The 12,054-nt window shown below is 36.1% G+C and overlaps 1 protein-coding gene across 5 annotated transcripts in view; it reads right to left on the bottom strand.

Annotated features, from left to right (window-relative positions):
• HELZ (helicase with zinc finger) overlaps positions 1 to 12,054 on the bottom strand; it is an 87,025-nt gene that overhangs the window by 59,213 nt on the left and 15,758 nt on the right. For 3 of the 5 annotated variants that reach the window (XM_068413184.1, XM_068413185.1, XM_068413186.1), the window contains exons 2-7: positions 11,157 to 11,384; positions 9,290 to 9,326; positions 5,839 to 5,963; positions 3,277 to 3,333; positions 2,362 to 2,410; positions 1,877 to 1,952 (exon numbers count right to left, since the gene is read on the bottom strand). In XM_068413184.1, the coding sequence (XP_068269285.1) occupies positions 1,877 to 1,952; positions 2,362 to 2,410; positions 3,277 to 3,333; positions 5,839 to 5,963; positions 9,290 to 9,326; positions 11,157 to 11,366 (554 nt within the window). In that variant the 5' untranslated portion in view covers positions 11,367 to 11,384. The remainder of the gene's footprint in view (positions 1 to 1,876; positions 1,953 to 2,361; positions 2,411 to 3,276; positions 3,334 to 5,838; positions 5,964 to 9,289; positions 9,327 to 11,156; positions 11,385 to 12,054) is intronic. The other 2 variants (XM_068413188.1, XM_068413187.1) reach the window with 2 other exon arrangements.

Raw genomic sequence — 12,054 nt, 5'->3', positions numbered from 1 at the left:
ACAGTGATGAGTTACTGTAAAAAAGGATGAACCAAGACTAAATTAATACAGCAAGTCAGGACCCCACATCATTGATGAAGACAGCAGAAGGGGATCGATGACTGAATAACCTTTCCATAGTACATGTATTATGTGATATAACATGAATCAGAATGTGAACTATGTGACAAAAACAAGTAACACCTGACTATAACATGAAAACCTTGCAGCAAAAGTACCTGGATATCTAGTGGTTGTATCAGTGGTTATAATCTGATTTAGCACACAGTTTTCCTTTAAGAAAAGTTTAAGTATTTAAAGGTTTGAGTGCCCGAATTGTAAATAAAATAAGCATGATACATATCACAATGTTACTAAAGGTGTTCTCAAGCTACGTTCCTTAATATATTGTAAATTAAAATATTTTTCTTGGCAGTCAATTTCAATATTTCTATTGTAAATTTTCCAATTCACTATTGCATTAGAATGCTAAAGCACAATTATTATTTTCATGGCCCAAAGTAAACAGAATGCAAGCATCAACAGTTGTTGACCTGTTCTTATTAGCTACATAGTAGATTTAAAATGAAGTGGGTTTCCTTTTCATTATTTAATAGGAAAGTATATTACGTTAAAATTTGTCATCATTATGCAAGTTTTCCAAGTTTGTATTGTTCGTATTTTTAACAGACTTTTTTTCTTTTTTAATTTCTTATTTAATACCTCCTGCAATTCCATAGCTTCATTATCTAGAATAAATATGCTGTACTCCTACTGCTTTACAACACACAGGGGAAAAATAAACCACAGCTTCAAAAATTTATATTCAGTACCTGTAGCTGCCTACTCCTAAGGAACTAAAATCTTTAGTCTATGGTCAAAATGATACTGTTCATATGGATTTGCTGAGTAAAGCACATCCTCACTGTAAGGGTTAACAGTGTGCATAAAGCTAATTACAGCTTTAGTGAAAAAATGTTTCAGAGCAATGGTTGGAAACATGGCATAGATGTTACTCAACAAAAAAGTATCATGAGCTAAAAATTGTAAATATCTGCTTTGTAAAAATTGCTGAATATGCACCAGATATGATAAAAGTCAGCAAGAGTTGCTAAGATTTCCATCTCTAGAAAATCACGCCAAAAGCAGCCCAAAATCAGTGATTCACTCATGTCATTTTAAAAGCAGGTCAGATTCCTGCTCATGTTTTTAAAATAATATATTTGCAACAGTTACATATATGACAATCAAGTGCATAATGATGGTTCCTCTCCATACATATTAATACAGTTTTACGTAAGTAATGACAATTAACAACACAAACTGCAGGCAATATTAACTAGTAGACCAAAAAAGACAAGGAGGAGAAGCTCCAGTACAAGTCATTGGATCTTCAGCAAAGCAATTCACCTCTGTGTATTTGAGCCTACGCAAAATGAAAATAATGAGATCCAGAGGGAAATTCTACAAACATTTTTTTATCTGAAGACAAAGCCCATTTATCAACAAAGCCCATTTATCTGAAGGCATGCACCCTATCTGCTGTCACAGCACGCTCCACTGCGCTTCAGTCTGCTAACACTGTTGTCTGTGGGAAATTTTCACATCTCTGAAATTATACAAATTAGAAGAGGTCGGGGGAAAAGACAGATGCTGACCTGTCACTAGAAAAATGGTCCTCAAACCACCGTCTTATGAAAACGGAGCTAGTGATTCCATTTTATAAACTGAGGTGCTTCTGTATAAACTGACCCTTCCAAAAACCTGTGAACAAATCAACTCCTGTTCTGACAAGTACCTTCATTTTCCTGACCTCTTAATCATTCTGTCAGCAGCTAAATAAAAGAGGAAATGTTACGATCCCTTAGAGAATGTTGATATAAAGCAATGACTTTACCTTTTACATAGCGTATATTCTTCACTGCTTGTGACTCCCCGGGGTGGAGGGCGGAACTGCCAGCCATCCCGAGACCCTGCAGAGGAGTCAAAACTTTGGTTACGTTTCGAATTGCCAAGTATTTCTGAGTCAGACAGTAACTGTCCAGTATCTCTAAACATCAACCCAAAGTGCATTTGTACACAAGCAAAATTATGCACCAGAAATTAATTTTCAATCCCTAACAAATTCATTTAGAACAAAGGTCCAAAGGCTGTGAAGGAAAGTTTCAAACAATTTGCTCTGATACAGCACCTTGACCAATAAATAGAAACTTCTGCCTCCAAATTCAGTCAATGATGAGGTAGTTCTACCTCAATCCCCAGGGCTCATCATGATAGTCAAGCCCCTTTTTTGCTTTTTGACTACTATGCAGTGCTGAGCATTCAGAAAAATCCAAGCCTTCTCACTACCAAATGAAGTAGCTTTAGAATTTAGTTACATACCTTCTTCTAAATCTTCTACATGATACCCTGATGGTACTTTACCAGCTGCCTACAATTATATAAAAAAAACACACAGTTACAAAGGAACACAAAACAATTTCATCAACAAGAACTGCTTTGGCTTCTTTGCTGTCAAAATGTATTTTAGAACAACCAATACAAAAATATTAATCAGAACTCTGAAATCACTTCCAGTCACAAACATGAATTTCATATTAACCTAACAACTGGATTGCAGCCGCTGATAAAAGGAATTCTGACAGGAACACTGAGTCCACTCATTGTTAGAAGAAAATTTTAGAGATTTTTCACAAGGCCAAATTCCACGCTGTGATCATTTTAATGGGGACTGCAGTAAAGTTTTTAAAAGGCCAAAAGATTAAACTGTATTGAGATGTCTTTCAGCTTTGAATCTACATTAAAAATAAAGCCCAAATTAACGACAAAGCATAGGAAGAAAAAAAAAAAAAAAAACAAACCAAAAAAGAAGTGGCAATTCAATCGATAGACATAACAGATTAACCTCTAATACAAAAAAAGGTGACTGAGAGGGCATTTATATTTGTTAACCAATTTCTTAAATCATGTTTATTACTTCAGAAGCATTTCCAACAGGGAAAAATACATTAAATAAATAAATAATACAGATCTAAATGCTTTGAATTCTTTCTACTCACTACTTCAAGAGAGCCAACAACCTATTAGCATCCTTCTCTATTTTCTCACACGTCATGCAAGATTGTGATGAAAGGTTCCTGAATAGGTAGGTGGTAAAGACCGACAGACCAGTGGAAACAATAATGTTTGAACTGGTATGTTCACAGTGAGCCCAGATCTCCTGGGACACATGAAAACAAGCCTTTCAGCTGTTTCAGGTACCACTCATTATTTTCCCAATAATATGCTCATTATTACCTCTGTTTCAGCAAGAAGTGTTTTCAGTCGTGTCAAATCTTTAGTTACCATCCCGTTCTGGGGGGAGAAAGAATATTAATACATCAAACACACAAACCTTCACATGCGTTAAACCACAGCAACAAAGTTCATTTCCCCCTGCAGCACCACCATGGAGAAGGGCAAGAAGGAAAAAAGACTCTGACTTACAGTGCACAATTTTAAATGACATACTGCATAACACTGAGCAAACGTTATGGTGAAAGAGGGAATTTTAACACTGGCCAAAAACAGCACTAGACTTACAGCAGGTCCAAATACAGGGCAATACAGGAGAGCAGTGTATGTAGAACAACTTGGGGAAAAAAAATTTCTTATGGAGTTTAGCTGCCATTCAAGACAAATATTAATAGCTACAATACTTATTGATTGCCATCCTCCAGAACAGTACTCTACATGCACAGTAGGCCTGGAGGCAGTATAGCCCAACGGACAAGGACTCAGGAGACCTATGTTCTATTATCAGTTTGGCTACTGGCCTGCTGGGTGACCTTAGGCAAGTCACTTCACCTCTCCATGCCTCAGTTTCCCATCTGCAAAATGGGGACAGTGATACTGAGGGTCTTCACAGAGCACTCTGTAAGCTACTGAGGAAAAGCACTACACATGAGCCATGTGCTATGGCTACTGAAACACTGCGGCTCTAAAGCAATTAATATAATAAACTTTCACTGTTGTTGCAGTGATGGATTCACTTCTTCTTAAGGATCTACTTTACAGATCACTGATTTATACAGTTTCATACCCCTTTCTGCTCTGATGTAGATACACTATGTAATTTTTGGAGTTTTCAATAAAAAGCAAATATTAGCCATGTAACTAAAAATAACTGCATATTCAAGTACATCTGAAGTAAAAATCTTTCCAAATTGAGTTTATCTGAAATATATAGCTAAGTGTAACAATTACACACTCATGTAGGTCAAAACTTTGATTAAAGGAACACAAACTTGTGGTTTTTATTTCCATAATCTCTTGCAGAAATTTGACTAAGTGCTACCACATTTGTTAGACTTCTCCATATTTTGACTGTACTACTGAGCAGCAGAAATTACTCTCTTTGACACGCTCAACAATTCTCACTTAGGCTTTTTTCAAAACGATTTTTCACTTCTTCAGCAGAAAGGCTGCAAATTGAACCTGTTGAGCTTAAATATACTAGAGCATAAAAAAAGTTAGCAAGAATCATTCTCTTAAGTCACTGGGGAGGAAACTGGATGGATTCCAACTCTTCAATAAATTAATTCCAAAACTTTGTTTCATTTCTTCCCTCAGACAATGGCAGAACTCAGTAAATGAGTTGCTGGTTTTAATATTGAAAACAACCGTGTCTAACAACCTAAAGCTTGTAAAAACCTCCCAAACTCTGCTCTGGGACAACACTTTGGAATCGTATACGAAGCTACCTTTAGTTGCACAATAGCTCAAAACAAGGGCACTGTACATTTCCTGCGATAAGGAGCTTTTGGCTATTTTACTGATTTTTTCTGAAGGCAAGTTTCCTTCAACCTCACCAGGAATTTTTCAATGAAACATTTTTTTCATTAGAAAACACCAGCTAAACAAAGAAAAAACCTTTTATGTAAAAATAGCCAATGCTGGGGGGTGGGAATTCAGGATATATACCAGACAGATAAACAGAACTCCCTCTCAAAAACAACCTACTGATTAAGTTAAGCACCAAGATATAGGAGACACGATCCAATTTCAAAGTAATAGGCCCTCCTACAACAGTTTCTGATGTCACTTACACGTTCCTCATGGTTTGACCAGAGCTGTTCTTGTTTGTGCTATGACCACGTTTCTGGATTTAGCATCACCAGCAGTTCATGGTGATGAACTGCATGCTATTTAATCTAGATTATAGAAATAAAAAGGACACTATCCTTTGGAGACTTATATATGTCCCTAATTTTCCCCATATGACCAGTCACATAAGAGTTAGAACAGTTACCTGCATGTACAGGGTTAAAAGCATCTTTACAAGTTTTGACAGTTCAGGGGTAAAATAGAAGCTTTGAACTCAAACCTTTATCTTCGTCTTGAAATGCAAAGCCTTTTTTCCCCCCTGAATAGCTTTTCATGCTGCCTTACAACTTATCATGGGCCAGTTATTTAAAAGTTCTATAAATAATTTTTCTGCTTTAATGGCTAAGTTTCCTGAAGTACATACAAAGTGGTGTCAGGTGCAATTAAAAAAAAAAGTAAGCAAAAGTTTGATATTTACATTATTCTAGTCAATCACACAAATATGCAAATTATTTTGCATTCCCTGAGGATTCGGAGCCAACAACGAAAAAACTTTCAAAATCATAACAACGCTGAAACACTGGTAATGCAACAACCTAAATATCCTGATTATACATGTGTGCCCATATACTTATCTTCATCTTTTTCATACAGATCGTTTTGGTTGCAACGTGCTAGTCAAACATATGTTCAGAAGTTTGTTATTAAACACATTTTAAAAAAGGAAATACAAAACTGCTTTTTAAATTATGTAGATGCAGCAAACCCACTTACCAGTGATTCACCCATCAGTGATTTGGAAAGAACATTAGACACAATTTGCAGCTTCCCTTTAAGATGCATGCAGCAGAGCACTGCACGGAAAGATCCATCTCCCTTGGCCAGCCCTTCTCCCAGCACTGCAACACAAACCAGCAACTATTAGCTTCATCACAGTATACATTTAAATAAACTATATACAGTTTTCCGTCACCTTTAACATGAAAATAAAGTCTGAAACTTGGGTTGAATCCATAGCTTCTTGGAAAGACAAGTCTTGGATGTAAAGGAAGTATTACTCGTTCTTGTCTAATATTAACTTGAAACTTGTCTCCCACCATATAAGAAATGCTGTACAGGAGCTCAAAAAAGGTTGTGATGTTTACATGCTAAAATAGACAAAAATTAAATATGGGAAGGATAAATTCAAATATCTGACACCGACACAAAGGACCTCCTCTTCACAGAAAGGGTAAAAAAAAAAAAAAGCAACCAACAACCTCTCAGTAACACAAACATGCTCAGGAAGATCCATTCATGCTCACAAAAAGCATGCCCTGTCGTTTCCAAATATAGCTAACCTCCTCATGGGCAATTCCTGCTACTTTAAAAGGGCTTTTATTCACTTACACTGTAAAGCGCAGGATATAGGAACGATTGTTCGAGTCCAGAAATTTACAGGCTCCATGTAACAGAAAACTTCCCCAATGCTTTCTAGCACTGGATCAGATAGCTAGCCAGACACTTTCACTGACACTTCCAATAGTGAAAGGATTTATTTCACAATATAGACGTGCTTCAGACAAGCAGGAATAACACTTAATCATATATATTACCTGTCCAGAAAACGAAATGTCAGAGTGACTAAAAAGCTAGCAAGCTAAGCGTGTGAGTTGAAAAGAAGGCTGGACAGTTGCTTAAAATTACAGAAATGCAATATTTATTACTATTATTGCAGGCAATGTCAACATCTGTGCTTATACTGCTACTCATGCAGATGCAAACAGCTCCTGTTAGTGTTAACAGGAATTTTACATTCACCACAATTTCAGGGTTACATTTCAGAATAATAAAACCCCCTCACTCAACAGACACTCACATCATTAACAGAAATTGTATGAAAGACTAAAGAAAAAAACCAGTCCCACCAAACATTTACATAAAAACAACTAGACAGCTTTTCAAAATGAAATGGTAACTAAATCCTGTTTATAAGGTGCCTCAAAGATTAGTCTGAATTCACCACTCTGATGATACTGACCACATTTCCAAAAATAGAGCTTACTTCCCAAATCAGAAGCAGCAGTGCCAGAAATAGCTTTAACATGTCTGACAGTTTACTCTTTTAACCTCAAAGATTAATGTCCAATTATGATATTTCATATAATTAACTGCATAGTATTACCAAGCTAAAACATACAGTTGCACATAAAAACTTACAACACATTAACCAGTATCTTTTGTTAATGATTTGTGGAAACATTTAACAGATTTTAAGTTATCATCATTCCTTGTAACAGTGCAAGCAGCCTAGAAAGAAGATACATTTCTCCAGCTATTCCAAAATGTACTTATCATTCAGGTTAAAATAAAACACTGTCACAGGTATGCAACATGTCAAGTCTTGTAAAAAGACAGAACAGCAGCTTGAATAAAACTCTGCCTATTAAAAAAAAAATTGTATCAAGGAAGTGAGAGTATCAGGTAGTCCACACTAAGGTTGTTTCTTCTCAAGGATCCTTTCAGGATCACAAATGCAGATACTCTCAACTGTCAGATGCTGGGCTACAATTGGTAACACCACATCATAGGGAACCGCAACCAAATAGTTCATTCATATATTCATAAAAATATGGTGTGTGTATACAAATATATATATGCACACACCATTTTTATATACATACACAAATATGGCATCAATAAGTTGAAAAACATCCTCAGTTTTAGATCTGGAAAAAATATTTGTAGAACATGCTGGCATGAATTAAGGAAATTAACTTGAAACTGGACGCTATTTCTTCATTACTAATATACATTTGAAAGCTGTTTTCTCTACTTAATTAAAAAAAAAATACACATCAGTGCTCTTATTCCATCCACTTCTATGCCTGTCCAGTGAGAGCAGAAAAAGTTAACATGACAGTTCTTTTGAGATACTGGTATCTGACATATATGCCAAGAAAAAGTTTCACAGATGAATGTCACCAATCTACCCTATGACAAACCCATCAGATCTCATCAATGAGAATACTGTCCATTAAACAGCATTCTCCCTCCTACCTCCTTTAACTATCATTCATCTTTCCATATGTCTCTCTTTCTCTTTTATTTGCCATCATGAAAGACAACTGTGAGGTTAGTGAGAATATTACACCCTTGGCATACATGAACAGTTAAAAGAAGCAGCTTTAAAAAAAAAATCTAGACTATTTTAAGAATGGTACTGATCAAGCAATGTTCAGCCTTTTCAAATTTGTTAAGGTTTAAACTTATACCTAGAGAAAGCAAGTTTACTTTTCTTAGTTATATTTTGTGGACCTTCATAAGCAGGCTACAGAGTCCCACAAATTCCTCAGACTATGACTTCAGTATCACTGAAGACAAATGCATTTAAAAAAAAAAAACAAACAAAAAAAAAACAACCAAACAAACAAACAAAAACCAAACCCACACAAAACCAGAAAGGAACAATTTAAAGATTATCATTGCTAGCACAGGAATGTCAGAATAGTATATCATACAGTCTGTGTAACACAACTGTGGTTTGAGGAAATCTCGTTGAAAACTCAAGAGTAGTTCAGGAACTAAAAACGGAAAGGTGGGATCTACCCACCTTTTTTTACAAATGTAGCTGATACTCTGATCCAATGCTTACCAAACTCAGCAAAGAGTTCTCAGTGAGTTTTGAATCACTTGCATTAGGCATGAATAACAGAACATTAGCAAGGATGGTTAATTCCTTTAAAAATACCCCGACTGAACAAGGCAGTGAAATACGAAAGGCCCAACTTCAATGTGACATATGCACATTTGGAACCTTTAACAAATAGGAACAAATGTAAGTACATCATCTTGATTTTTCTCTGAATCAAGTCCCAAAATGTAAACCAAAATATTCACCATGCCCCGAGGAAGAAAGACGGAACAATCAGCTGTCTTTATCTTCACAAGAATCCCAACACTATCAATTCACACTGTATTTGTACACTAAAATATCTATCAGCCAAATAGCACCACTGTGCCAGAGACATGCATTTGAGTTCTGGTACTTGAACATCAGTTACAAAATAGTGAGATCTCAAAAAAAGAAAAAGTAGAAAGAGTGTTATAGAGCAGATACATAATTTTAACTAGAAAAAAAATAAACATTGTTAGCAAATTAACAAATCTGGGCACCAGTTTTAAAAATTCAGACAACTGACTACAATTTATAACACTATGTAATAAAAAAAAGAAATAAGCATACCATGCCTACAGTCTTCATCTGCTTGCCCATACTTTTTCTGAAAGGTAAAACATGAAAAGTTTAAAAATAGCATTATTCCAGTTAGCAAAAACAACATGTTTGAATTACAGGTTTCTTAAAACTTCTAAGAATCCATTACCTCGTCTTTTCCTGGGTGGAACATGTAAAGAACATCAGTCACATGCCAAATATAATATAATTAATTCTTAGAATGCTGACTTTTTCTCAAATTCTCAGCAAATGGACATTTTAAAAGAGGAAAATGAATGGGCAAAGGTATATGTTTATGCATGTGTTTGTAGGTGGCTCATAACACCTAGGAAAAAAATACTTAACTTTCTTTTCTAGCCACTGTAATTTTTTTTAAACTTGCACTAATATGGTGTTGTAGAAATTTGTAAGGTATGTATTTTATTTTACTCTGTCTTATCAGTGGTGATTTTAAAAATTACTTCGTTTAGCAAAACAAGAAGGAAAATTTGGATTTTTTTTAATTTCTTTTTACTTATAAGCCTTCAAGTATCTATACAATTCAAGTCTCTAACAGGAAGGTTTAGATTACAAGTATTTTTCCAAAGCCCTTGAAGACTTACTGCAATAATTTTCACTATGATGAACGTCCAGATAGGTGCCTCACAGGATTTTCAAAGGCATCCAGCTCAGAAATGTATTAAATACTGCTAAGCATCTATCTCCATATTGGTCTATGTAAATAATTTTGAGAAGTCACATCTGTAGTAACACAACTTCCATTTAAGAAAAAAAAAAAAAAACAACTTTTTATTTCCAAATCTCTTCCCCTGAGAAGCATAAGATAGGTCACATCTTAATTTAAGAAGTTTCCCATTTCTTGTTTTGCACACTGAATAGTCTAATTCAGCTATCGATTTAAATAATGCTTAAAAACGCTCCCTAATCAGATGGGCAAGATTTATCTTAAAGCTGCCCAGCAAGGCCTTGCAACTTGGCCAAACTTTTTCCACTTGGGATGAAAGTGTTCATAGCCAATCTATGAAGCTTTGGGGTGAACAAGGCCCCTGTAAATCTGTAATAACATTCCCAAAACAGAAAGGTGAGGAAAAATGTAGGTTCATTAAGCAGGTTGTAGGTTTATTCTTAATAATAATTCTTATTATTAAGTAATGTCCTCTCCTTTAAGGAAGTGTAGCGCTCTCATGCTTTAAAGGAAGGACACAGATTTGGCAATGGGATCACGTATAATTCAGGGTTATGCCTCTTGCCTTGCATTTACAAACCTTTACAAAGACCCCACTTTTCACATTTCCATTAAAAATCTGCCAGAGCCTAAAAGTTACATCTTTCACCAGACGTACTCTCGCCTAGCAATGGAAAACTAGTAAATGATCAAGTATTAAAAGACTAATGTTAGGCCTATGCAAATGAAGCTAAATTAGGTATGAACTGGCTACCTGAATTCTGGCATTTCTTAACTTTGTTTTTTGAGTATTTAGATTTGCAACCTTAATTTCATGCTCTTTAAAGATAAGGTAATTTGGTATGTAACTCAGCATAACTGTACAAACATAACACCCTAAAACCAATTTTGCCTTCCTGGAATATATTTTTTTTTAATATATATATATATTTTTTTTTTTAGTATTTTTCTTCATTCTTTTAGAGAACTGCGATTCAGACCCAAACTACTTAGAGGTCCCATTCCTGAAAAATAAACAGATCAGGGAAAACTACAAGACAGAATCCTCATATATGCTTTAGCAAGAGGGATTCTGTAGCAAACCAACACGCCAATCACAGGAAAAGTCTGAATTTTATTTAAATCTTGACGGTACAAGATATTCGATTGCTCTTTCCAGTTCACTAGATACTATTAAAGAGTCACACTCACAAGTTGTAAAAAGGAAGCAATTCTATACAGAAGAGTCTCGATTTTGATGCGGTCGATTTCTGCCTGGCATGCCTCCGGGAGGTGAGCTGGGGGGTACTGGCTGAGGGAAAGGAGAGCCTCTGTGCAATGCTTCACTGCCACTTCATAATCCTGCTGCTTAAGAGATTCACATGCTTGTTCACATGACTTCTCTGGTCTTCTGTCTGCCATGACTCAGGGACAGAACTCCTAGAGTGGGGGCAGAGGGGATGATAAAATGTTGGTTAGCTGTGTAATGGCAGTGACAACTTGCCAACCAACTTCCATTCCCACCTCCAGGTGCTGTATCACATCCCCTGCGTTTCATGCCATTCGCATTTCCTATCCCAATCTTTCTCACTAACTAACCTCTTCCCAGTCTCTTCTCCATCACTCCCAGCTCTTGGTTTTGATTCTAATTCAAGAAGGTATTTAAGCTCGTGACTGATTTTAAGAATACAAGTAGTGGTCTCAAATTTTAAAGCCAGCATGGATTTAAGCACTTTGCTACGCAGAGGCTTTTGGGTCTCCACTCGCACCATGCTCCTGGCTTTGGAAGTAAAACAACTCATCCACCAACTGCAGCCATTTACTCCAAGACGCCTTTCTCTTCAAAGCACTTCTCACCTACTCTCAGGGGAAGGAGCTGCTCTCTCCGGCTGGGTGAAGCACAACGGGGATGGACAAAGAAGAATGAGAAAGAACCGGAGGTCAGCAGGAAACTGCTTGGCTCCTCCTCCTCTTGGCTTATTTCCATTTATATCTGAGAAAGCCCAGATACCCCTGCCACACCAACACCTTTCTGCAGAGCTTCTTAAATAATTTTAAAGTAAATTTTTTTTTGGGGGGGAAGGGGAATTGAAACAGTTGTGATAAAATT

Source organism: Nyctibius grandis, chromosome 15 (genome assembly GCF_013368605.1).
Source record: "Nyctibius grandis isolate bNycGra1 chromosome 15, bNycGra1.pri, whole genome shotgun sequence".
Classification (NCBI taxonomy): domain Eukaryota; kingdom Metazoa; phylum Chordata; class Aves; order Nyctibiiformes; family Nyctibiidae; genus Nyctibius; species Nyctibius grandis.
The sequence above is the reverse complement of the archived record's forward strand: the minus strand, read 5'-3'. Positions and strand labels throughout refer to the sequence as shown.